Here is a 27,750-nt window from a genome sequence, read left to right as displayed (position 1 = left end):
TGCAGAGCTGGTTACTGTTGGGATCTGTAGCATAATTACCTACTCAAGCTTTCTTTTAGTCTTCTCTGAATGCTCCAACCCCATACCATAGACCCCCCCTTAAACTGGTATCAAAACATGGACAGAAACTGGCTTCTAGGAAGCTTTGGATTCCAGATCTTAAACTTTAAGAGCTTGAAGGAATCTTAGAGATTACCCAGGGCAGCCCCACCCTCCACTGATAAGAACAGGATGGAACACTGCCTTCTCCTGTATCTCCTGGTGCAGAAAAGGGGGGACTAGGACCAGACCCCAGCTTGACCCCCACAGCCTTGGTCCACTGGTCTCACCTCCATCCATCGTTCCCTCACACAAATATCAACCTTGGTCCTTCTCCTAAGTGAGAAGACAAGAGCTATATCAGAATGAAGCGTATACTCATTGATCCAACTCTATTCCTCCTCCCACCCCCAGCACTATGTTCTTACCATTATTCACTTTGATTTTTATTCAGTATTATGCTAGTGTGCTTTTTCATAAAAACTGATGTCCAGGTTTTGGGGTGGTTTTTTTTTTTACTTTTTATTTTAAATTGATGGAAGATTTACAGAGCACATCATCAGTTTTACATTCAACCAATCATATGTTTCATTTCGCCTCAATGACTGCAACCACCTCAACTTCCTCCCTGCATTGCTTATTTCCATTCCTCCTCCTGTCCCCTCCCTTCTGAATTTTACCCTTAGATAAATGCTGTCCTTTTGATCTCAAGTGATTGACCATTCTATGATGTGTGTACCTCCTTAGTGTTGCTGTCCACTCTACATACCTATTTATTGCTTGGCTGAAAATTGAACCACAGGGACGAGTTCAGTTTCAGGCTTAATAGGTGACCAACAGCTATAGTCTCAGGGGTCCTTCAGTCTCTATCTGGTCTTTTTATGATTGTATTTTGTTTCAAAATTTTCTCCACTTTTCCTGGTGGCTCAAACCAACCTTGCAGTCTAGCGCATTAACCCACATTGGGGGCACCCTTCACCGTTAATCCCACTGTAATCTTTACTTGTTGTTGTTGTTGTGTAGTCCCACAGTCTGTGGGGAGGTGGACAAATAGTAATGATGCAGGTGGAGAGGCGTGTGCATGTGACAGGGGCTGAAGTCACAGGGAGATGGGGGTATCCAGTCTGATGGAAGGGTCAAGGGGCTTAGTCAGGAGGAGGTCTCACAAAGTCTGATTACCCAGCTTCTGTGCCTCAAAGGCTTCATGGGCCTGAAAAATGGTAAGATAGTATGTTCAGCACCAACATGAATAAATTCCCATTAGAGTTGTCCCCTGTGAAATGGCAGTGGTCCCTGGGCTATCAGCTGTCAGGGGACTGGGTACTGCCCAGACATGGTTTACATTCTTGGCAAGAGGACACCATGGAAGGATCTGTGAGGTGCTTCCTGCCCTCAGTTTTCTTCCAGCCTAAGGAGCCCCAAGGTTGGCAGTTCAAACTCACCAGCTACTTCTCAGAAACCCTATACAGTGTTGCTATGAGTCGGAATTGACTTGATGGCACTCAACAACAGCAAGAAGGAGCGCTGGTGGTGCTTTAGGATAAGCACTGGACTGCTAACCACAAGGCCACCCATCAGTCCCAACCCTCCAGCTTCTGTGGGAAACAGATGAGGCTGTCTGTTCCTATAAAGATTTACAGTCTCAGAAACCCTGTATGAGATCACTGTGAGTCAGAATCGATTCCATAGCAGTGGGTTAAAGGAGAAACCGAAATATCACTGAAAATCTTAAGCATCTCAGTAGAACCATCCAAAAAGAGGCATAATGAATTAAGCTATTTTAAAATGAAAATTTAGTATGTTTTTTGGAGGGCAGGGGTAAGGTTTCTAGCTGTATCCTAGGCCCTACACCCATTTTGGGCTTAGGATATAGCTAGAAACCTTACCCCTGCCCTCCAAAAAACATACTAAAAAAAGGCCTAAAACCATGTCATCCTGGAACCGAGACCTAAGTCTCTTTTTGAAAGAGGGGAGGAGTGTGGCTTACCCTGGAGTTCCTGTGTGGATAATGCATCCACCTCTAGAGCCTCTGGATTCCAGAATGATCACAAGTTCACAAGGTTGGGCCGTGAGAGGAGATGGCTCATTTAAGAAAAGGAAAAGAGAACAAATGAAGGAATACTATTATCCCCTTGGTTATAATTTCAGAAACCCCAGGGTAAATAGGTGCCTCACCTCAATTAGGAACATCGTTGTTAGAATTTAGCCCTGGTGCTGAGGATGAGGCAGAACACCAGTGACCTTTTGCAGGAGGATTAATGGTGAAAATCCCAGATGAGCCCAGTCTCAGCACAATGATAACCGAGGAGGAAATCCAGTTCTATGTGCAGCAGTTCAAGAAGTCTGGTTTCAGGTAAAGAGAGAGTGGTACCCAAATGCATGTGGGAGATGGGCAGCTAAGAGGCAGGCTCCAGCTCTCAGGAGGGAGGGGAAGACCTAACTAACTCCCTCTGCTTGGATTCCTCCAGGGTCAGGAACTCACTGTCTTGAAATGCAGCCTGCTCTAGTTTGGAAAAATCCAGCTTGCTCTACCGTCTGTCTACTGGCCCCACCCAGTGCAGAGCTTTTTAATCTTTTGTCAGTTACAGACCCCTCTGAGAATCAGATGTTAGCTCTGCTTTCTTTCTTCATAAATACACACACACAAATGTAACTGTAAAATTGTGTACATTTTTAGTGGTGGTGAGATCTTTTCTCTCTCTGTTACTATTTTTTGTAACAGCTTTAGTACCTTATAATTCACATGCCATATAATTCACCCATTCAGAGTTTAAAATTCAGTGCTTTTTATTATATTTTCACAGAGTTGTACAGCCATCACCACATTCAATTTCAGACATCTTCATCATCCCAAAGAGAAGTTCTGTATCCTTTAGCAATTATTCACCATTACTGGCCCCCACCCATCACCCTAACAGCCCTAGGCAACCACCAGTTAGCTTTCTGTGTATGGGTTTTCCTCTCCTGCCAATATCATATAATTTATACACTGTCTGATTTACACAAAGCCTTTGCTGGCTTCATTCATTTAGCAAGTTTGCAAGGTTCATCCTTATTGCAGCATATTGCAGCAGTCTTTCATCCCCTTTTCTCAGATCTATTTTTATACCACAGTTAAGGGACCCTGCTCTAGAATCATAGAGAACAACTCTAAAATCCCTCTCCTGCATATCCCTGCACATATCTGAATACTGCAGATATTTGAGGATTACATGACATCCCATGGTGGTCACCAGTCTTGAAGGCTGGCATTTTGATTATACGTCTCTCTTTACTCCCCTGTTCTTCACTCAAATCCAACGATCTGGAAATGGCCAAAGAGTTGAACATTACCTGGCTCTGACTACCCAGACCCCATGAGTTGTCACTGTGTTACAACCTTTGATATGAGCACTGCGACACCAGCTCTTTAGGCCTAACATTGTCACCACAACTTACAACTCTTTCCTATCTTGTTTTTTGTTTTTTTTTTAAAGCAAGCCCCCTGTTTAGGGGCTGCATGTACTAACAACTAAAGATACTCAGACTTAGAAATAGGCCTCATTCGATCATTATAGAAGAAGGAAAAAGTAGAAGTCTCAAAGGGCCTGATGACTTGCCCAAAGTATTTCCAGTCTCCTTCTTTTCCCTGGAGGAGCCTAGAGGGTCCGAAGGCCCAGTTGTATACCTGGCACAGCCCTGGTGCCACGCTCACCTGGGAGGAGGGCTCTCTGTATCACCTCCTGATGTCCCCCTTTCATGCAAAAAAAGTTATCCGAAGAACAGCAAATATTATGCAGGAAGAAACCCCTTTCATGGGGTTTTCTCAGGCAGAGGAGTGGCTTCTCCAATAGTGAAGGAGCCAAACCTAGAGTCATTTCACCTTCAGGAATTGCCCCACCTTCAAACACTCACAACCTTCAGGGCACACGGGCAGTGCTGTGGACCAGCTTCCTCATGTTGCTGCAAGTCCATCTAAGAGGCTGTCCCCAGCCCTCGAATCTGGGCCCTGTACCCACGCATTATGTCCTTGTTGAGACAATGCGTAACTAGAAGGCAATTCTGTGCTCTCTTCACTTCTTCCTGCATAATATTTGCTGTTCTTCGGATAACTTTTTTTGCATAGGTGATCACTATACGGGTTTGTAGCATTGTTACCTACTAAAGCTTTCTTGTTTTATTCTTCCCGGAAACCCTCCCTTCCCCTAACCCTGCCTGCAACAGAGGCCCCTTAAACTGGTATCGAAACATGGACAGGAACTGGCAGTGGGGCTGCAAAAGTGTGGGACGGAAGGTGAGTGCTAAGTCCAGTGGTGTCTCTCCAGGAGCATCCTCTGGGCTTTCTCATTGGCTTGACCTGACATGCCTTTGGTAGTCTTTTCAGTTGGGGTGGATAGACTAGCCTCACGCTTTCTCCCTTCATATGCTATTTCCTCCGGGGTTTCTGGAGGGGGCTCCACTCCAGGGTTTCTTCTTAGGATGGTTTTTTGTTTGTTTTTTGCTGGTGTTTCTCTTGAAATGGTAGAGTTGGGGCCAGAGCAGGGGCATGACCAGGTAACTGAAGCATCAATTAGAAGCCCTGATCTCCTAGGCCTTCCCTAGATCAGGGCAGTATATGGTCTGGGATAACTCCCCCAGGGATTACCCTAATGGGGACTTCCACAGGTGATGTGGATAATGGAGCCCAGGGTTCAGAGAAGGATCCTTAGATGTTCTCATTTAGCCTTTGGTTGTGTCCTTGACCATGTCAGTCCCTGCCGGGAGCCAGCCCCAGCAAATTTATTTCAAGGTTTTTTTCTCCGAAGGGGGGTGCGACATGGGCAGAAAAAGAATTACACGGAGTCAATAAGTTATGATGAATTCAAAATCTTCTTATTACATGCTTTATTCTTCTCTCATTCTTTACTGTCCTGCTCATTCTTTACTCCCCTGCTCTCCTGCTCATCTCTTCTGCTTCTTTTCTCCCTTCCCCTGCTCCTGCTTTCATTCCCCTCCTGCTTTTTTTAATCCCCTTCCATTTCTTTACTTACTCTTCACTCTCCCTTTCTCCTTTCCTTCTCTACATTACTTTCTACACTACTCCTTTTCCTTCCTTCTTACCTTCTTTTTTTATTCTATCTTACAACCCCCTTATATACCGTTACAAAAAACATTGCTTTCATAGTAATCAATGTCTTCAAAATACAATCTATTCTGAGGCACATTCTTCATGGTTTACGACCCTTAGATTTACAACAAAGATGAGAAGTTACAGACATCAAGGCATATTGAGACATCTTGGCACCTTGAAACCTTTTAGTTAAACATTTGTTCCTACATAAATCTATTCTTTTCTCTGAGAAGCAAGTTAACCTTCACATATGTTTCTTAACCTTTATCTATTAAGTCTTGTTAATTTTAGTTGTTAGGTGCAATTAACTCTCCATTAACTTCTTCCATACACTATCTGTTTATAGCTTACAAAAATATCACTTATCAGAACATTTAAAAAACTGAGGCTATGAAAAACAACTTCTCTATTACTGATCAGACTTGTTATTTATGTAACTGTAGATTCTCATAGCCCTTATCTATAGTCTAATTGTTTTTAAGAATTCTTGTACACACAGCCCTTATTTATGGCCTGGTTGCTTTTAGGAATTCTTTATTACCTTAAACTAAGGCTACAAGGAAGAATGTTTATAATCACTAAGCCTAAGCTGGTAGTAATTCAACTGACAAATCCTTTTTCCTAGTAGTCTTAAGAACATTGTTAATATAGTATTAAAACTACCTATGATTACAAGTAGAATAAAATGTAGCTAATATATGGCTTCTAACTTTTAATAAAAAAATATACTAAAGTGTAGGAGAGTCAAAATCCAAAGTAAAAGGATACTAATAAAATCATGAATAAATCAGAGAATGATTCAAAAAGAAAAAATTAACTAGGGGCCTGTGCATAGAATATTTATTCCTTGTGGCTTTGCCATCCAAAGAAAATACTTCATTGTAGCTCTGCTAAAACAATGAATTCTTCTATGCCTAGGTTTCCCCATGTCTCACTTCTTTATTTTAATTCCTCAATTAATATGTCTCAATTTCTTCATTTTAATTCCTTATTAATAAAATTCCATATTATTATTATGGCCCCTGCCAAGTCCCCTGTTACTGTTTCCTCATGTATCCAGCAGAAGTGGCAGTAGGTGAGGTGGACTCTCCTGTTCACACCCAAATATGAAAAACCTAAGGGAAACTGCATTTTCCACAGTGAGATTGCCCAAGTAACTAGGTTTTCATCAACGCACTTGGCCCAGTTAGCTCAATGATCCATTCGTATATGAATGGGCACCAACCAAGTGCCAGGTACTCTTGTAGACCTTGGTGATACAAAGGTAAATACAGGACATGAAACTCTTGACCTCATGTAGTTAAGTCTTGAGGCAAAATAGTCATAGAGTGGTTAAAAGAGTCAGCTCAGAATTAAGTTTGGGGTTTAATCCCCGGATGACCTTGGGCAAGTAACACAAACACTCTGTTCCCTCATTTCCCGTTCTGTAATGTGGAAATGACAACAGTACCCACCTCTATAGAGTTATGAGGATGAAATGTGTCCATGCATGTAAAATGCCTGATTGCTAATTAGCCTTGTAATCAGGATCATCTGTGACTGACGAACACTAGAAATTGCAGTTTGACAGAGAAAATCTCTCAAAGGAGTTAGGAACATGTATGAGCCTTGGTGGAGCAAAGGTTGAGGACCCTCTTCTGCCATCACTTTCCAGATTTTTCTTGCTCCTCTTCCACTTCCTCCTATGCCCCTGCCACCAAGTTTACATTTTGGCTCAGAATTTTCTAGAGCTAACAGAATTTCATAGGAGCCTCAGGATTAGTTTAAGCAACAAAATCACTTTCAGACTTCATGTGGTTTCCCTGATGGTCTGGAGGAGGGGTGGGAGGTGTGGAGTGAGAATCACTTGGTCCTGCATGTAAGTAAATAACAGTGGAGATTCCTTAACCAAAACCAAATTGTTGTTAAGTGCCATTGAGTTGGTTCTGGCTAATTACAACCCTGTATAAGGTTTCCAAGGGGCACTGATGAGCTTGAACCTCTGACCTTGTGGTTCAAACCAACCTTGTGGTCCAGTGCATTATCCTGTAGTGCCACTGTGAAAAATCTTAATTGTTGAATGAGAACAAAGAATAAACAGAGGCTTTCTGGATCTCACAGTGCCTGATTGTATTCACTTCATTTGTCAGTAGGTAAACACAAGGCCTTGTTTCTGCCTTTAATGTTGCACTGATAACAGTTGTATCCAGTCCTTTCTCAAGAATCCTGGCTATCTTCTTGCAATGTTAATTTCATTTGGAGACAAGCAATCTTATCTCCCCTCACGGACATTTCCCCTCCTTTTCGGATGCCATCAGTTGTGTTCCATAAATATTAGTCACCCAGAGAGAGGCCAGCACACGTGTTCATGCACATACACAAAACCCTTGTCGGTGATTACATTGCTAAATCATCATTTTAAAGATCTCCCGTAATAGTTGTGACTGCTCACACAACATATAGCAAAGCCCAAAAACCAGGACCACAGAGGTGCTGCTGCGTGAGTCAGTGGTGGAGTAAGCCACCTGGTACTCTTGCCCAGGGTGAGAGCAAGGAGTACAGGAAGGAGATGATTCTCTTGTCCCCCAGCTGCTCTCATTTCCTCCTATCCCTCCCCAGATCCTGATTCCAGCCCTGATGGTAACTGCTGAAAATGACCACGTGCTCATTCCAGAGATGTCCAAACATATGGAGAATTGGGTAAGGGAGTGGCCCTACACTGAGGTCTCTGGTACAGAGAGAGTGCAAGAGCCCCAGAGAAAGCCAGCAGCAGAAGACACACCTCCTTCAGCTGAGCCATCTCCATGGTGAAGGCAGCACCAGTTAAATCACTGTCGCCTGCCTCTTGGGAGCAGTAATCATGACTAATGCTGCTTTCCCCTGTGTGGATGTTGTCTCTCATCTAGTCATTCATTTATTCTGTAGGCTTTTGTTTTGTGTTGGGATGATACTTGGTAGTAGGCATGACTGGTACAAGGCTGCCTTCTGTGAGCTTACTGTTCATCAGTTAGTCCCAGCACGACAGGATGCACACACAGGAGAGGGGCGTGCAGGACATTGGGAGGGCAGAAGATGCGGCTGGAAGCAAAGGCTTCATTGAGGTGCTGACCATTGAATTGAGTCTTGATAATGACTAAGACTTGCCCAGTAGAGAGAATGGGAGAAGACAGGGAGAGGAGGCAGGCTAAAAGGCAGCAAGTATGCATGTTGTTTCAGATTCCCCACCTGAAGAGGGGACACATTAAGGATTGTGGACACTGGACACAAATGGAAAAGTAAGGAGATTCTGGGCCCCTGGGTGGTGGAGCAGGCTCTCCTACTTTAATTCTGCCCTGTCTCTGACACCCTCTCCCCCTTGGCAACCCTGTGGAGTAAAGGGGTCCAGACAAGTTTGATTTTTTTTTTTTTTCCTGTCCAGGCCTGCCGAGTTGAATCAAATCCTCGTTGAGTGGTTGGAAACAGATGCAAGAGACCCACCAGTGATCTCGAAGCTCTAGGGTGTGGTGTGTGGCAGCACCCAACAGGCACTTCAGGACTGTCCTCTCTTAGGAGCTGATCCCGGTGTCTGGATATGACCTTACTCACACCTCTGACAACAGCAACATTGTGCTCAAGGGATATGCAAAAAACAGTGATTTTTATTTTTAATAAATGAAATGAATCAGGGATGATACCATTTTAGCTGCAGAAACATCATGTGTGATTCATTCTCTGGATATAAATGTATCACCTTATCTCTAAGAATGGTTAGTATCCTACAGAGGTACAAAATGAGACAGCCAAGTGATGATTTCTCTTGAATTGACCAATTCATCGTTTGGGTGCAAAGCCAGCAGTTAATTTTGAAGTGTTTCAGCAGAGATTGTCTCCTTGATTCAATAAAGCTCAGATAACTGTGGTACTGCTTTTTGTTTTCATGTGAGAATGAAGCCTCACTGCCGTGGAGTCAATTCATATCCACCCAATAGGGCAGAATAAAACTGTTTCACAGGGTTACCGAACATGCCATGGGAATTCTCTTGGACTTCTAGCAAAGAGTCGCAGATTCCGGTGAGGTGTCAGGGATGCAAGACATGAGCAAGACAACAGGAGTGTGAGAAAGCAGTGTTAATAGAAAGTGAGAGTACACTCGGTAGATGAGCGGGCCCATCTCTGCAAGCCCCTGAGATAGACATCCATCATGGCTGCCTAGGGGTGTTTATTCTTTAAAATGCCCATCTCTGACGTTCTCGTAGCTCATAGGCTTTTCTTCTTTTTGTCTCCTCATTTAGTTATCTATCGTCTTCTACCTGTGATTGTTGGTGGTTTAGCAGGGTGTTGGGGGTGAGGGGTGTCTGGTCTGCTCCTCCTACCTTACATCCCTGATCTATAAACGGGAGCAAACAGTTTCATCTTTTGTCAAAGGAGTGGTTAATGGGTTTTGACCGCTGACTTTTTAGGTGCCTCCTGTGTCACAAGGACTCCTGGTGAGGGTGAAGGTAGACTGATTACATTTCCCACTGCTCTTCAGTCCTACTGTGATCCACCAGGCCCTGCATGCGCCCGAACAGTGCTACACAGAAAAACTGGCCCAGAGGATGAAAAGGGGCCATTCTGTGCTGTCTCATAGAGCAGTTGCTTGCCACATAGAGCTGTTGAGCACTTGAGATGTGACTCAGAAGACTGAGGAAGAGGATTTTAAATGTGATTTAATTTTAATGAATTTCAGTGTACACAGTCACATAAGGCAAGTGGCTACTAAGCAGCACAGACCTCGTCCCTGTCTTCCTCTCTGGGTTCACCCACTCCCTTGCATCCAGTCAGGCATCCAGTGTCTCTGGTATTTGTCTCTACAGTGTTGCTTCTCTGCTTCCTTCAGACCCTTGTCATATACCCACAGTCCTACCCACAACAGCCTTTAACTGGCTTCCCAGCAAGCTGGCTAATAATAGGCGGAGCTCTCAGGGACTGGTCATGAATGTTGCAGTGCCTCCCTATTGTATCCAGAATAAACCCCAAGCACAGGAGACTGCCTGGCACCAGCTCCCTCCTAGCTCTGTCCCCACTCACTCACTGACTCCCAACTGCCCTCTAGCCACGATGGTCCCCCAGAGCCCCTGCACAGACCACACTGACTCTCCTTGACCCTCAGCCTGTGCCCATACTGTCCACACACCTGATGTACTCCCATCGGCACTTACTTCATGAAGATTTTCCCAAACTCACCAGGCTGGGGAAATGCCTTTCTCCTGGTTCCATTGGCATAGTACACAAACATATACCAGTATACACTCACCTTCCTCTTGGCACTTCTTTCAGGGATAGCTTGCGAGGATGTGCACTCTCCAAGTTGAATGAGGACTAAGTTAGCCAATCAAAAGGAGTATGTGTGTCTGTGTGTAGAAAAAAAAGAGAGATTGGGAATGTTAGCATGTGCCATTTATGAAGTACCTCTGTGTGCCTGGAATACTTCTGTTCTCAGGAGCCTTCTCATTTAACAGGTGGGGTAGCTGAGACTCAGAGTAAAGTGTCCAACAGTCAAAGTCACATGACTAGGTTGGGGACCGAGTCTAAATTCAGATACAGCTGTATCTTCCAAACAAAAATCTCTAAATCGGGACACAGAATATCTTTGTAAGACTTCTGGACTGCCACTTCCCAGCTGTGTAACTAACCTGAGCCTCAGTTGCCTCATCAAAAGGGTACCTTAAGAGTGCCTGTCTTACAGTATTAAATGAAATAATACATGTCTGGAGCAGTGCTTGGCACAGAAAATGTGCTATAGAGCATTAGCTAAAAGATTTCTGTTGTATCCTAGGACAAGACCTATGAGGGTTAAAAGTATCCAGCCATACCATTACCTACATGCTTTTGGATCTGAGAAAGGGCTCATTTAAAAGGCAAATCTGTTACCTAGGGTGAGGGGATGGATCACTATATAAACCAAATAGCATTGTTTTACTAACAGAGTGTATCTAAACTTATGTGTAAGGGAGTGGTTGGGGAAAGCAAAGAAAAAGAATCTTAGAATCTTCTTCCCTAGAAGAAGCAGAAATGGAGAAGACTGTTCCCTGATAGTTCCAGTTTCAAAGATTCTATCCAGTAATCCCCATAAACTGTCAAAAATGCCTTAGAAATTCTACTCTTTGGGCAAATAAGAGTAGAATGAATCAAGTTCATGCAAGATCGCGGCCCCTAGAATATACTAGACTGGAAAAAAGCCTTAAGGTCATTCAAGAAAATAATAGGACTCTCCCGAGCTGTGTGTGTATACATTTCCACTTTGGGGAGTTTCTGTGGCACTCCGCTGCAGCGATGAGACAATGGTAGTTCACCGAGATGATAGGGAACATTTTCAGATGATGTTCTAAGGAGAATTTGCTTAAAGTATCTTTCAGCGTAGTGGTTACGAATCGAGCTGCTAATCTCAAGGTCAGCAGTTCGAAACTACCAGCCGTTCCTCTGGAGAAAGATGAGGCTTTCTGCTCCCGTAAAGATTTACAGCCTCGGAAACCCTGTGCAGGGTCACTATGAGTCGGAACCGACTCCACGGCACTTAACAACATCTTCAAAATGATTTAATTATACAATGTTATTTTTATTTCAAGACTCCAGAGGACATAGAAAGCAAATGCAGTAAAATCTGTGCGGACTGCGATGGAACAGGACTGCCTTTTTTCTCCAGTTCTCCCAAGTTCTCGCTGTTGACAGGTTCCCTGGAAAATACTAGAGTTTTCCTTTTCTGATAGGTGTCCACTGTTCTAGCGTAGAAAATATATCCTGTCTACAAATACTATAAATAGTATGCTGTTGTTGAGTCGGTTACGCCCCACGCAACCCTGTATAGGATTTCTGAGAAGCGGCTGGTGAGCTTGAGCCGTTAATCTCCCAGTTCAAACCGATTTTGCAATCCAACGCATTAACCCACAGGGCTACAGGCTGCTAACCTCAAGTTTAGCAGTTCGAAACTACCAGCTGTTCCGTGGGAGAAAGATGAGGTTTTCTGGTCCTGTAAAGATTTACAGCCCCAGAAACCCTGTGCAGGGTCACAGAGTTGGAACCGACTCCACGGCACATAACCACCATAAATATTATTTTTTGTTTGTCGTTATGTGCCGTTGAGTCAGTTCCGGCCCGTAGCGACCCTCTATAGGGTTTCCAAGAAGCGGCTGGTGACCTTGAACCGCCGACCACGTGGTTCAAACTGGCTTTAAAGTCCAGCGCATTAACCCACAGCGCCACACCAGTACTCCATAAATATTATTAAATCTTAAACAAGAGGTAAAACAAGTCAAAATAAACAGATCACTTGGATGAGGGTAACCATCAGTGTGATGCCATGATGAATTTCCAAAGTTCTGCCTCCACATAGGGCACAGAGAACAGGGGACTCTCCTACAACCACAGCTGATGGCAGCAAAGTGTCACATAAGCATGCAGGAACTACAAAAGCAGGGAGGGGGCTATTGCAGATAGGAAAGCCTGCAGACTCTCTGAGGCGCTTTGAGTAGGACATCACCACCAGCCATCAAGAGACATGAGTGGGAAAGTTCCTATAACAGAGTTTCTGTTCTTGTGCTGATTGGGGGAACTGGCCCAAAGCTATTTTCAAATAACATTTCACCTCTGGCAGTTCAGCTGTCAGAGATTCATGAGGTACTCAAGAAAATTAGTATCTGAATACTTAAATCAGTGCACAAAATAAAAGAAGTAAGCTCTGGCTGGCTGGAGTAGAACTGTATTAACTTGGTTGAAGGGAAAGGCAATACACATTTAGGATGGGGGGCATGGTCAACGCATGACTAAGGCAAAGGAAGATGCTGGGAGGTACACATTCCTGCAAGAACAGTAACAACAAACAATAATTCACAAATAGATATATAAGCTAAACAGGTGTGGATGGTAGGTGTACTCATAGGAAATACATCTATAAGCATGTATAGGTTTAACAGATGACATTTGTCTATAGATATTTGTATATACTGCAAATACAGTTATAGCATATAAGGGACAAAGTTATGTAAACTTAGCCATAAACTAAGAGACAGAGTCACTGGGCTTGACAGTTTAGAACTGTGATCTTGAGGGACATCTAGGTCACTTGTTACAGTCCATAAAGACAGTGTTTGGCATTCTACTTTGGTGAATAGTGACTAGAGTCTTAGAAGCTTGCAAATGACCATCTAAGATAAAACAATCCGTCTCTTCCCATCTTGAGAAAAGAGGAGTGAAGAAAATCAGAGACTCAAGGATGCAGTCCAAAGAGCTTATGAACCTCATGAACCACAGCCTTCAATAAAGCTTGGTGGGTTAATGTGCTGGACTTCAAAGCAGACAGTGGCCATTTACTACTACCAACTGTTCTGATTGTGATCACAATCGAACCATAGAAGGGAGGTCCTGGGCAGAGTGGGAGAGGAATGTAGAACAAAATTTAAAAAAAAAAGAAAAAGGAAAAAAGATCAGATTTATTGGCCTGATAAAGCTTGGTGGAACCCCTGAGACAATGACCTTTTGCTGTTAGGTGCCAATGAGTCCATTCTGATTCCGCAGCCCTTTGCATGACAGAATGAAACACTGCCCTTTCAGCACCATCCTCACAATTGTTGATATGTTTGAACCCATTGCTGCTGCCACTGTGCCAATCCATCTTATTGGAGGTTGTCTTTTTTATTTCACCCATCCTCCACTTTACCAAGCATAATGTCCTTCTCCAGGGACTGGTCCTTCCTGATAATATGTGTGAAGTATAAGAAATGAAGTCTTACCATCCTAACTACTGAGGAGCATTCTGTCTGTACTTTCTTCTTTTAAACTTTTTATTGTGAATTGAGTGAAGGTTAATAGCCAAGATATCAGCTTTACATTCAACAAATTATAGGCTTTGTTGCATCTCAAAGATTACAATCCCCTCCATGCAACTACAGTTTATCTTAACTTCCTCCCTATAGCTTCCCTTTTACATATTATATTTCACAAATGAACAAAGCAAAGATATTTGATACACACATATAAAACATATATATATATATTCATTTAAATGTTCTAAGGATGTATTCTGCAAGCCAGCCTCCGCCCGCAGGCACACATCCTTACTCAGTCCATGGGCCTAAAGCCTGCAGATGCTCTGTCTCTCCTTGCCTTCACTTCTGCCACCGGCTCTGCTGTTGCTGCTTTTCTAGGTAGGGATCTCATGTTCCACTCATACTCTTCTTTCTTGATGGTCCTGGGATTTTCTGTTCCTGAAATGAGAGATTAACTACTCCCTGCTTTTAGTTACTCCTCTTCTACAGTTACAGTTGTGACAATCACAATTAACCCTGCTAACAATTAATCACAATTGAATCCCAAAATCCTATCAGCATCATCTCCCATTCCCTTTCACCAGATCCATCTGGAGAAGAGGAAAACTACTCAGTGGGGATTCTACCTTACTCCCTCATTCTGAAACTAAGCAGAGCCACTTGGTGCCTTTTATAGCCCCTCATTTCTTATATACAATGTCTAGATTGCCTGTCCCTATCAACTCAGGAAACAAGCTTGTTCCTTGATATGAAGAATACTTCCATTCCTGTTGGAATTTTGAGCAACTACATCTGAAAGCAAAGGTTCAAGTCATCAAATTGTAGCAATTTACACTTGCTCACAGTATCAAACTTCTTTATCTTCATCTGGTCGAATTCTGATCTAGCCATCCAAGCTAGGTTAATGGATACTAGCTGTAAGTTTGGGAGTTCACACACACCCCTGCACTTCAGACCAGTTGGCTACTTCACTCTCAGCTCTAGCTCCCAGTGTCTAGGTCAGTGCCCACAGACTCAGGAGTTTACACCTCTTCCTAAACTTCAGACCAGCCAGGCCTTCCTCTTTTTTATTTTAGGTCAATGGGTGTTAATGGAACATGGCCAAGTGGTCACCAACAAACATACTAGACTACTCCTCGTGGGTTCCCATTGAGTTTCAGTCTTAGAAGGGGGTTTTCCCTGATAGGCTGACTTTTCTTGCTTTGATACCTCCAAAGCAAACAACTTGCTTCAAATTCTAACAGCCAAACAGTATGTTTTTTTTTCTCTAAGTATTTCTTTCAATAAGAATCTTCTGTCTTTCCAGAAGTTCTGGGTTGGTCTGCATGTCTTTTCAGTGAGAATGTCCTAACTCAAAAGGTTCTGGGTAAGGTTCAAGATTCCATCTAAGGCCCTGTACTCTACAAAGGCTTAACAAGAAGCCTATACACCTGAGCAAATCTAATTCTCCTTTTAGCCTATAGGCTGAAGACAGGCTTATAAGCTTTCTGTAATCATAATTCCCAATATTAATTTCTATCACAAATGTCTATTTTACGTTAGTAGGCCGGGGAAACAAACATCCACAAGGCAGTCAAACACCTAAGCATTTTTTCCCCTTCTTTACCAATTCAGACTATGTCTCAATCCCTGTATCACAGCATACTGCTGTTCCAAGGTTGTATGTTGTTGTTGTTATGTGCCGGGAGTCAGTTCCGACTCATAGCAACCCTGTACAGGGTTTCCAAGGCTGTAAACTCTTTACGGGGGCAGAAAGCCTCATCTTTCTCCCACAGAACAGCTGGTAGTTTCGAACTGCTGACCTTGTGGTTCACAGCCCGATTCGTAACCACTACGCTACCAGAGCTCCTTCCAAGGTTGTATATAACTCACTATTTACCTCTCTCCTATTTAGGTTATGCATACTGACTGCCCTAAGTCTTCCCCTATCTTCATTATTCACCTGGCTGCACTTCTTCCAAGACAAATTTGTTTGTTCCTCTTGTAGTCATCGTACTTCAGACACCAGTCAAACATGGAACTGAGCCCGCTCCTGGAGATCACCTTTCAGCAGAACAATAGGCCTATAAAGTGAAGATGATACTTGTGGGGAACGTGTTCCTCAGAGCAAGCAATCATACAAGACCTAAAAGTCAGCATTTGCCCCAAAACAAAGTTCAGACGGCAGGAAGGGGCAAGCAAAGCAAGTAACTGGAAATGAACCCAGAGAGGAAGTGGAAAGAGAGCTGCTACAATGAAGGCATTGAAACAATGTCACAAAACAAAAGCGTATAAATTGCTGAATGGGAAACTAATTTCACCCAAACCACAGTAAAATGTTGTTGTTGCTAAAAAAGCCCATTTTCACTGATAAAATCTGGAAGAGGAAAAAATCTAAAAACAAGAATAAACCACTATTCAAACTGAAGTTAACCTCACTTGACAACAAATGTCCAAAAAAGTTAGGACTCAGCAATTTCATTACTGAACAAGCTGAGCTCTTCTGACAAGAAAAATGGAACAATAAACCATCTACCTCATCCACGGAATGGAGACAACACAAATTGCATTAACTGATAGAGACCATTTTTGCTGGGTTTTGTATTCCTTTTCTTGCAATTTAATGTTTTCAGTAGAAGCAATTTATAAAATTTATGTGGCTGGCTTGGTACTGGGGAGTCGTTCCACCCAAGGGTGTAGCACATGGTGAAGAACATCATGCGCGTGAATCTGGCATTTGAAAATTCTCAGCCAAGGAGGTGAGGAAGCCCCTCAGAATGTTTCTGGGCTGTTCGTAAGCTCAGACCCAGGACACACAGCAAGAGTCGTCTTAAATAACCCAGCTCAGAAATGCATTCACAAAAAGGGTTAAACTTAGATCTACCCTTATTGAATGGGGAATTTGTGGGTGAGGAGCAAGGTGAATTTTACCTGAAGTTGGGACAAGGCAAGCAGGGAAGTGGAAAGTCAATTATTTATTTGAGTGGTACAAAGATGAACCTTGGAGTCCTGGTATGGTGCTGTGGGTTAAAGGGCTGGACTGCAAAGTCAGTTTGAACACGGTTGGTGGTTCAAGCTCACCAGCTGCTCCTCGGAAACCCTATACAAGGTCACTATGGGTCAGAACTGACATGACAGCAGTTAACACCAACAGGCTAAACCTTACACTTCCCTCCCCTCTCTGACATGTCCCTCTTCCCAGGACCTTGATGCGGTCCTGTGTTGGTCACAGCCCCCAGGCCCACTTCCTGACTTTAGGGCAGTAAGTATGCAGAAAGGGGGGCAGTAGTCAATCTAATGGGCTGATGGGTGCTTTTCTCCTGCCTTAGTCCCCTCCCCACCACCACTTCTCCCCTACCTAATCCAGGCAGGCTGTTTGAGGCCCTAAGAGAAATTTCCCTCAGTTCTTCATTAAGGCAGCCCTGGAGGGCACAGGCTCCATCTTCCTCCATCAGGGACAGTCCCAAGTGGAACAGACAAGAAAGATAGAGGCCAGGTCTTGCTTGCTCTTCTTTATCATGAAGCTCCAGGCAGTGAAGACCCCAGCCTTGAAGGCTCATAGTCATGGGGTCCAGTTCTTTCCTTAAAGTCATCTCTGTCCTGTGGTCCCAAGATCCTCAAGACTCCTCACCTGACTCTGGGACACCTCTCTCAGTTATTCAACTTGCTGCTTAAAGTCATTATGCCCTTCACCAGCTGGGTGTACCCTTCAAGAATCCAGGACCACCAGCTCCACCTACTCCTGCCTTACAGTGTTGATGTTTGATATTGAGAGGTACGAACCTGGACACACACACACACTCAGCAACTTGGTGCAAATCCTGGGAAGGCACAGCTGACTAACCCTTCCCAGGATTTTTCTTTGTGTATCTGACTCCATCCCAGCTTTCCCTCCCCTAAGCCTCCTGAACTGTTGCTCACGCTGCCCACTAAAGACTAGCTCTCAGCTTGGAAAGAGCTGATAAACCAAGATGGTCATCGACATATTAATCTGTCCATTGCATAAATGTGCGTTGGGCCTTGGCTTGCCACCTGAAACTGAACTAAAGGGTGGGCATTCAGTTAACAGCTCACCAAAGATCCTGCCAACAGTAAGCTTGTAGCTGCAGGCAGAGCAGGAACTTACTGCTATTTCAAGCTACTCTAGGAGTCCTGTTATAGCACTATAGGATCAGCTCTAGACTGCTAACCACAAGGCTGGCAACTCAAACCCACCACCTATATAGGGTCACTGTGAGTTGGAACCACCCAGTGGCACTTAACAACAACAACACTGTGTCCCAGATTAAGTATTTTTCATATCTGTGTTGTTGTTGTTACGTGCCTTCGAGTTGATTCCGACCCATAGCTACCCTGTATAGGGGTTTCCAAGGAGTAGTTGGTGAGCTTGAACCAACTACCTTGCAGTTCAAATGACTTTGGAGTCTGACACATTAGCCCACAGCGCCACACCAGGACTCCTTTCATATCTATATGTTGTTGTTGTTATGTGCCGTGGAGTCGGTTCTGACTCATAGCAATCCTGTACAGGATTTCCAAAGCTGTAAATCTTTATGGGAGCAGAAAGCCTCATCTTTCTCCTGCGAAACAGCTGGTCGTTTAGAACTGCTAACCTTGTGGTTCGCAGGCCAACTTGTAACAACTATGCTCCTTGATGGTACATGGAGGGGATTATAATCATTGTAATGAAACAAGGTGTATGATTTTTTTAAATGTAAAACTGATGATCTGCCCTGTAAACTTTTACTCAAGCCACAATAAAAATCTTTAAAAAAAACCAACTTGTAGGCTTAAACATGTTAATGTGCAGGGTGGGTGAGGGAGGGAAGGATGAGGGCAAATGCTTCAGAGCCTTTCCTAGGCTTACTTAACCATGGAACCCTTTGGGGTATATCTATATGAGTACTATCATTTTTATGTCAATCCTGAGAATTAGAAAAAAAATTGCCTCCATTTCATTAAAGAGAAAACAGGTTCACAGAGGTCAATTGACAAAGCTTGGATCAAGAATCCCTGGCTGTCTGCCCACTCTTTCCCTCATCCCCATGGGTCAGACATTGCTTTGGCTGCCTGTCACTTGTCCCTGAGTCCTGTCCTGTGTCTCCCTTAGTGGTCAGTCAGTAACCAATGAATTAACACATGACTCCAGCTGGCCATGCTGTCATGTATGCCCCTCCCCTGCAAGCTAGGACACATAGGCAGCATGGTTAATCCCTAACGCCTACAACCTCACTCAGTCATACCCTCCCCAGTTTACGGTATTAAAGACCAGTTTAGAGGCTGGACTGAGACTTGATGACACAGTGGTTAAGGTGCTTGGCTGATAACTGAAATGTCGGCCGTTGGGTTGGAACCCACCAGTCACTCTGATGAGAATGATGGGTCAATTGGCTTCTATAAAAGCTTATAGCCTTGGAAGCTTCACAGATCAGTTCCACTCTGTCCTACAGGGTCACGATGAGTCAAATCCGATTCTACAGCAACGGGTTTGTTTTTTGTTTAGGAGCTGGAAGATACTTTGGCTCCAGAATCTCTAAGGATAAGATCAGAAGTTAGGATGCTTCCAGAAACAGAGCAATCACTCCTTAAACATCGCCCTTTCACCTCCTGCCAAGGACAGGAGGCAGACCTCAGCTGCTGTTTGTTGGGCCGCCTTAATCCTGCTGGAATGAAGCCTGTCGCAACATTGTTTACCCACCTTTGTTGGCCCCAAAGCCCCTCTGTGGGTGGCAACTTCAGTTGGCCCTGAATGAGCCCGGAGCTGAGGCTGTGTGCTGCCTGTTCCGTCCCCTCAATTGCACTCTTGTGCCTCGCTGCTCAGCACACTTTTCCTGGAGAAGCCAGATTCAGCCAAGACCACTGACTGCTGGAACCATGGTAGGGCACTTAGTCTGCCCCGAGAGGTTGCTTCCAGGTGGGACCTGTGAGCTGGGGTCTCCAAAATCAGGTCAAATGTGAGGCCAGTGGGGAGGCCAGGAGGACCACCTTAGATTGGATTTGAGGCACTGGGTGTTGGGAAAGGTGTGGTCAAGGAATATCTGGGTTGGACCCCAGGGCCTGAGCTTGATAGCTCTGTGAACCTGAGGAAGTTACTTTACCTGGGTAAGCTCAGTTTCTGCTCCGTGAGGTTTAAATAAAATGTGTAGAGAAGCCCAACACAGTGCCTGGAACACAGTGGGCCTCTTCTTTTTCTCCCCAGGACTCCATGGCTGTTGCCTGGAGGCCAGGGAAGAGGCTGTGGACTTCTTCAGACCCACCCTGTCTTCCAGGCATGTTCCTTCCCTGATGGAGAAGCCTGCGGGCAAGGCTCAGGGCCAGTACAAGGTCCTTCCTGGGCTGCTACCCACTCAGCGCACAGGGTCCCTTCCCCCACGGCCCTGCATGGCTTCAGCACAGCTTCTACCTGGGCCCTCACTGAGGTATCCTGAGCCAAGCTCCACCTCAGACCTCATCTCTCCCCCTTTGCCTCAGCAGAGTTTTCTGTGATCCTGTCATCTGACCCAGAGGTGTCAAGGAAGAGACTGTAACAGAAAGCTTCTCACATAGCCACATGGCTTTAGAACTCCTAAAACTCTAATCTTCTTGAGGACCCTCAGAGAAGGCACTGGGACTCAGCGCTGCAGCTGCTCATCTGTTGTTGTTGTTATGTGCCGTGGAGTCGGTTCCAACTCATAGTGACCCTGTACAGGGTTTCCAAGGCTGTAAATCTTTATGGGAGCAGAAAGTCTCATCTTTCTCCTGCGGAGCAGCTGGTAGTTTTGAACTGCTGACCTTGCGGTTCGCAGCCCGATTCATAACCACTACGCTACCAGAGCTCCTTGCTCATCTGCTGAGACCTGTTTTTTTTCTGTCATAGGTCCATGGGTACAAAGGAGTCAAGTTCCAAAACTGGGCAAGGACCTATGGCTGTTGCCCAGAGATGTACTATCAGCCCACATCAGTGGAGGAGATCCGAGAGGTGAGTGCCCAGCCATATGACTTCCAGCTCTATCCAGGCTCTATAAAACTAAGGCCACAATGAGTACAATCAGTGTGTTTCTTAAAACATTAAGGTGGATTGGGTAACTTCCCTGCCTAAAACTGCTCAGAGGCTTTCTACTGTGCTTGGAACAAAATCCCAACTCCTGATTCACAAGGATGTGCAACACCTGGAGCTGTCATCCAGCCTCCTTCAGGGCCCTTTCTCCCTTGAGTCTTTACTTCCCTCCAGCCACAGAGTTCTTCAACAAAGCTGTTGCCTACCTCAGTGTCTTTCTACTTGTCGTATACTTGGCCTGGAGTGCTTGCCCCTTTTCTTTTCACTTGACTTAGCTCCTTTCATTCTCTAGGGCTCATGGTAAACTTCACCTCCTCAGAGGATTTCCTGACCACCTTATCTGAAATAGCTTCCCGTTTTCTCTATCTTGATAAGTACTATGGAGTTGGTTCCAACTCAGTGACCCTGCACTGGGTTTCCAAAGCTGTAAATCTTTACAGTAGCAAAAAGCCTCCTTTCTCTCGCGGAACAGCTGGTAGTTTCGATTTGCCGACCTTGAGGTTAGCAGTCCAATTCGTAACCACTATGCTACCAGAGCTCGTCTTGTTTATTTCCTTCATTGCATATTCATAGCATGCAATTCTTCTATTAATTTGATTATTTTTTTGCTTTGTGTTTTATTTTCTCTCTCATAAGGGTGTAAGAGGAGTCCTGGCGTGGCGCTGTGGGTTAATGCACTGGACTGCAAGGTTGGCAGTTCAAACTCACCAGCCACTCCTTGGAAACCCTATACAGGGTCACTATAGGTCAGAACTGACTCGACGGCACTTAACAACAAGGTATACGAGGAGTGGTATGGTGCTGTAGGGTCAGTGCTGGACTGCGAACCACAAGGTTGGTGGTTGAAACCTACCAGCCGCTCCTTGGAAATCTTTTATAGGGTCACTGTGAGTCAGAGCCTACTCAACAGCACTAACAACAATGAAGGGTATAAGACCATGCTTACCTTGTTCTCTATTGTATCCTCAGAATTCACATTGCAACTGCCACACAGGATACCCATTGTTTTAGTTATGTATTTAGTTATGTAGTTATGTAAAAGAAATACCACAAGTGAATGACTTTAGCAAACAAATTTATCCCCCACACCCAGTGTAGGGGTCTGCTGTTGTTAAGAGCTTTCACGTTGATTCTGACGCACAGCGACCCTATATAGGATTTCCAAGGAGTAGCTGATGAATTTGAAACACTGGCCTTGTGGTTCAAACAAGGCTTGTGGTTCGGTGCATTATCTCACAGTGCCACACCAGGACTCTAGAGTCCAGTTTAGGGGCTAGAAGTCAGAGCACTAGCTCTGGAGAAATCCTTGTCTCCTTCCAACATCTGTAGAGCCAGCATTCCTTAGAGATCTCCATGTGGTTGGTATCAGTGTTCCTTGGGATCTAGGAGCTTCCCAGTGCAGGGACCCCAGCTTCAAAGGACACACTTCAGTCCTGCCTGGCTCTTCTTTCTTGGTGGTAGCATGTCCCTTTCTCTCTATTCACTCCTCTATTCTTTTATCTCTTGTAAGGTAAAAGGAGTTACAGGCCACACCCCTGAGAAGCTCCCTTGTATCCCATCAGCTTTGTGATGAGTTTAAAGGGATCCCTTTTGCTGTTTAGGACCCTTGAGTTGGTTTCGACTCATAGCAACCCTGTAGAGGATTTCTGAAGAGTAGACGGTGGGTTTGAACCACTGAGCTTGCTATTAGAAGTCTAGGGCTTATCCTACAGCGCCACACCAGGATTTCAAGGATATTGCAGTCCACCCTTAATCCTCCGATTAGTTCATCACACTACAGGGAATCATTACATTACTGCCAAACGACTGAGAATCATGACCAGCCACATTGACACATATTTGGGGTGGGGCACAATTCAATCTGTGACACCCTTCTGCTGCTATTGAGAGCTTATTCCGACTCATAGCAACTCTATAGGACAGAGGAGACCCGCTCCTTTGGGTTTCTGAGACTATAAATCTTGATGAAAGCAGACACCCTATCTGTATCTTACAGAGTGACTGGGGGGGTTAAACTTCTGACCTTACAATTAGCAGCCTAATGTTTAGCCCACAGCACCTCCAGGACTCCTTGGCTCACAGGGAGCATCTCATAAATGTTTGTTGAATAAATGGATGAACAAAGGAGCTCTAAAGTATAGTGGTTACGAGTTGGGCTGCTCATTTCAAGGTCAGCGGTTCAAAACTACCAGCTATTTTGTAGGAGAAAGATGAGGCTTTCTGCTCCCTCAAAGATGAACAGCCTCAGAAACTCAATACAGAGCTGCTATGAATAGGAACTGACTCCACGGCACGTAAGCACCACCAGATGTATGAACAAGACCTGATCTCCCTCTTAAAGAAAGTGCAGTTTTATATGTAAGACAGACATGTGTACAACCAACTCCACAGAATGCAGAAGTTGACCCATCAGTACTATTAGAGTATACAGGAGGAAGAAATGTATTCTGATCATGAATGGAGTATGAGAGAGTGTGCTTGTGCATGTGTGTGAGTATATTGTGAGTGTGTGCATGGGTGAGTGTGAGTGTGTGTGTAAGGGTGGTCAGAGGATGGCAGTATTCTGTGTCTCATCTACTGTCTCACAAGAGATTATTATAAGGTAGTGATTATTATCTCCATTTCGCAGATGAGGATACTGAGATCCAGGGAGTCTTCATCATTTTCTCATATTAATAAGTGTCAACATCAGGATTCAAATCAGAGATTGTTTCTGGTTTCTTCTCAAATTGTCTCTGATGCCTTTTCATGTAGGAAAAAACAAACAAACAAAACATAAAGAAAAGGCAGTCATTGAGCTGGGCCCTGTGAGATGAATCAGAGTTCAGTGAGGAGATAGGAAAAGGCGTTCTGAGTGAGGAGAAGAGAAGAATTGGCCTAGAAAGTCGTCAGATGTAGCTGGATGTAGCTGCAGGAGGGAGAGTGGGCTGGGGGGCAGGAGAGGAAGACTGGGAAGGCAGAGTGACTTTGGATCACAGAGGGCCTTGCATGCTCAGGCACCTGACTTCATCTTGAGTCAGAAGGAGACATTTGGAAGTATGCTGTAAAAGCTGTGTGTGAAGGCATCACTTAAACTGTACTGGACTATACAATGTGAGCTACTACTTGGATGAGGGATTTGTGGGTCAGTGTTTCCAGGGAGGACTGGTGGGGTCAATGTGAAAATGAAAATATGTGGTCAGGAAAAATGGTGTGTGAGGTAAGTGGTGTTAAAGTTAAGCAGACTTCTTTATTGTAAAACCTTGTAGGCTTATGATATGAATAGGAATGGGCAACTTAGACATTGGCTACCTAAAATGAGGTGGCGACAAAAGCACGAAATGACTGGCTTACAAGGTTTCAAGGGGGAGCTTAGTTTAATAGAGTGTGGGGAAAGAAAGAGTCCTCACCAAATAGTTTTCATCTTGTCTAGATGGGTCTGGTTAAAACAGATGGGGATAAGAGTCTTATGATTCAATAGTGAGTAATTCTTATCATGACTAATTACGACTGTCACAACTGTAAAGGTAGAAGTTTTGTAACAAAAACAGGGGAGTGGTTAATCTTATAGTCCAAAAACAAAAGACCCTAGGATCGTCAAGGAAGAAAAGCACAAGCGTAATGAGAGACCTTATCCAGAGAAGCAGCGACAGCAGAGATGAGGTCATGTAGAGGGGGAGCAGCTGAGGACTCTAGAGTCATGGGAAGAGAGGGACTAAGAGATGGCGGCCAGGAAGCTGACTTGCAGAATGTGTCCTTTGGTGGTGTAAATTATTATATATGCCTGTTGTTGTTGTTATGTGCTGTGGAGTCGGTTCCGACTCATAGTGACCCTGTACTCCCGTGGAACAGCTGGTAGTTTCGAACTGCTGACCTTGTGGCTCACAGTCCGATTCGTAACCACTGCGCTACCAGAGCTCCTGAGTGTTTTAAAAAAACTAAAGTTAATAGAGAAAAACACAGCTAACTGATGGTACATAGAGGGGATTATAATCATTGTAATGAAACAAGGTGTATGATTTGTTGAATGTAAAACTGATGATCTGCCCTGTGAACTTTACTCAATCCACAATAAAAACCTTAAAAAGAAACCTTGTAGGCTTAAACATGCTAATGTGAGGGAGGGAAGGATGAGGGCAAATGCTTCAGAGCCTTTCCTAGGCTTACTTAACTGTGGAACCCTTTGTGGTATAAAATGTATAAAATGTAGGTTAGTGTTCTGTGAAAGAGATGTCTAGAAATTCTTATGAGGGTATTTGAGCAGAGACATGACAATAAAACTGAATGAATTCATTTAAGATACACCATTCTTTTGTTTATTGTTCATTCACAGACAGTAGTGACCGCCTGCTTGTGCTGGGCATGGGTTACGCATTGAGGGTACGCAGTCTAATGAAGTTATTGAACTCTCATTCTAGTGTGGGAGATGGGCTGGGGTTCTTGTAGGCCAAGGCAGGGGGCCTGGACCTCATTCTGAGGGCACAAGGGCATCATGGGAACGTTTTGGACTAGGGAAGAATGTGACTAGAGGTCTGTCTTAGAAAAGTCTTAAGCTTAATTGTAGAGAATGAATTGGAGCCCATATTAGAAAGGCTCATTGGTTCTCCATCCTGTTTCACTTCCTGGTCTTTCTCTCAAACTCTTTTTCCTGGGTGACCTGCAGGCTGAGGTTGGAGGCCTGGAGGCCACCCCCCCCCCCCCCCCCCCCCGGCACCTCTCATGCTGGGGCCCTGCCCCTCTCTGGCTACCTCACAGAGGAAGTCCTGGTCAGCCCGAAGCCAGCTCTGAGCCAGGGCCTGAGTCATGCATTGTCTTGGCAGGTGCTAGCGCTAGCCAGGCAGCAGAACAAGCGGGTGAAGGTGGTAGGCGGTGGCCACTCACCCTCAGACATCGCCTGTACCGATGGCTTCATGATCCACATGGGCAAGATGAACCGTGTCCTGCAGGTATGTGGACACCTCAACACCTACACCTCTGCTTGTCTCGAGCCAGGCAGCCACTGCCTCCTTTCAAGGCCTTCCTCCTAGATCCCACAGCCTAAATCCCCTTCTGGCCTTGTGTCACCAAACTGGTACCTTGCTTCTTGACCCATCCCTGAGCACTCCTTACCTGAACCCTCCCCTGAGCTTGTTCAGGCCTCTTTTCAGGTTTGTGTTCCCTTTGTAGCCATCAAGAGATGGCTACACTACTCCTCCAAGGACCCATCTCTGCTTCTCTAGAAGTTGAATGTCTAGCCAGGCTCCTAAAACATAGATTCACAATGAAAAATCTGGAAGGGCCAAAAATGGCACTTAACTGGTGTTACAGCTAGAGAAACTGATGATCAGAGATGGAGAGTGGCTTGCCTAGAGTCACACAGCCGATTAATAACAGAGCTGGGCATACACTCAGGACTCTGCTGCTAAGCCACATGAAAGCATACTGTCCATTCAATTCCCCTATACTTGATGGGTGTCCACCAGGAGCCAGACAGGTATGTGTATGCTCCACCAGCACTGCTCAGAGGTCTGGGGTTTTCTCTAAGACTTCCTTATTTGCTCAGGCTGACAGTCTCCTCCTTTCAGAAATCATTCTGGTCAAGGCATCCGTCATGGCCATAATTAACTCTGATTGCTAATTAGTGAAGATTGGGCTCCAGCAATTGATTTTACTGAGCTTGGTTTTCTGGGTCAATGCAATGAGCTTGTGCCTGGGAATCAGACAGATGTGGATTCTCATCTCGGCTCTGCCACCAATGTTTGTGTGACCTTGGCAAGTGACTTAAAAGTCCCTGGGTCTCTGTCTCCCCCCACCTCCATAAAATGGAGTCTGCTCCTACCTCCCAAGGACACCGTGACGATCTTGTGAGGTCGCACTCTTCTTCCAGGCAGCAGGCACCACATAAATGTTATTTATCATATTCTGCTCTTTGCCTAAGTCTCACAAGTGGAAGATTTCAGCACTGCCTAGCAAAGTCAAAACCCTGCATGAATGGGCACTCCTTAGTTGGCAACATTACAGAATTATACAGAGGAACCCCACCTTCCCAGGCTTTGTGGGGTGGAATGTGTAGAAGGGTAGATGGAAAAGCACAGGTTTATCAGTTAGGGTCACCCATAGTGGACAGGTTTCAGACAAGCTTCCAGACAAAGACAGACTAGGAAGAAGGAGTGATGAACTACTTCCGAATATTTAGTCACTGAAAACTTTATGAATAGCAGAAAAACACTGTCAGATACAGTGCCGGAAAATGAGCCCCTCATGTTGGAAGGCACTCAAAATGTGACTGGGGAAGAGCTTTCTCCTCAAAGTAGAGTTGACCGTGATGACGCGAATGGAGTAAAGCCCATGGGAGAAAAGAACGCGGGACCTTCATTTACTGATGGGGCACAACTCAAAATGAAGAGAAACAGCTGTAAGCATCTATTGAAAATCAGAACATGGAATGCACAAAGTATGAATCTGGGAAAATTGGAAGTTGTCAAAAATGAAATATAATTCATAAACATCGATATCTTAGGCATTAGTGAGCTGAGATGGACTGGTATTGGCCATTTTGAATCTGATGACCACATGGTTTACTATGCTGGGAATGACAAATTGAAGAGGAATGGTATTGCATTCATCGTCAAAAAGAACATATCCAGATCAGTTGTGAGGTACAACCCTGTCTGTAATAGGATAATATCCATGCTCTTACAGGGAAAACAAGTTAATACCACTATTATTCAAATTTATGCACCAAACACTAAAGCCAGTGAGGATGAAATAGAAGAATTCTACCAACTTCTTCATTGTGAAATCGATCCAACATGTGATCAAGATGCATTGATCATTACAGGTGATTGGAATGCAAAGGTTGGGAGCAAAGAGGAAGGATCAGTAGT

At 44.5% G+C, this 27,750-nt stretch overlaps 2 protein-coding genes across 2 annotated transcripts in view; both read left to right on the top strand.

Annotated features, from left to right (window-relative positions):
- EPHX2 (epoxide hydrolase 2, cytoplasmic) overlaps positions 1-8,604 on the top strand; it is a 75,527-nt gene extending 66,923 nt beyond the window's left edge. The window contains exons 14-18 of the mRNA XM_006864436.1: positions 2,290-2,392; positions 4,243-4,312; positions 7,727-7,807; positions 8,324-8,382; positions 8,526-8,604. Of these exons, the coding sequence (XP_006864498.1) occupies positions 2,290-2,392; positions 4,243-4,312; positions 7,727-7,807; positions 8,324-8,382; positions 8,526-8,604 (392 nt within the window). The remainder of the gene's footprint in view (positions 1-2,289; positions 2,393-4,242; positions 4,313-7,726; positions 7,808-8,323; positions 8,383-8,525) is intronic.
- Positions 8,605-16,572: 7,968 nt separating this feature from the next.
- LOC102814595 (L-gulonolactone oxidase-like) overlaps positions 16,573-27,750 on the top strand; it is a 50,298-nt gene continuing 39,120 nt past the window's right edge. Inside the window, exons 1-6 of the mRNA XM_006864435.1 lie at positions 16,573-16,628; positions 17,072-17,131; positions 19,691-19,746; positions 20,069-20,193; positions 20,726-20,827; positions 25,705-25,830. Of these exons, the coding sequence (XP_006864497.1) occupies positions 16,573-16,628; positions 17,072-17,131; positions 19,691-19,746; positions 20,069-20,193; positions 20,726-20,827; positions 25,705-25,830 (525 nt within the window). The remainder of the gene's footprint in view (positions 16,629-17,071; positions 17,132-19,690; positions 19,747-20,068; positions 20,194-20,725; positions 20,828-25,704; positions 25,831-27,750) is intronic.

This window comes from Chrysochloris asiatica, unplaced genomic scaffold, assembly GCF_000296735.1.
Source record: "Chrysochloris asiatica unplaced genomic scaffold, ChrAsi1.0 scaffold00064, whole genome shotgun sequence".
NCBI lineage: Eukaryota > Metazoa > Chordata > Mammalia > Afrosoricida > Chrysochloridae > Chrysochloris > Chrysochloris asiatica.
This window is presented reverse-complemented; position numbering and strand designations above follow the sequence as displayed.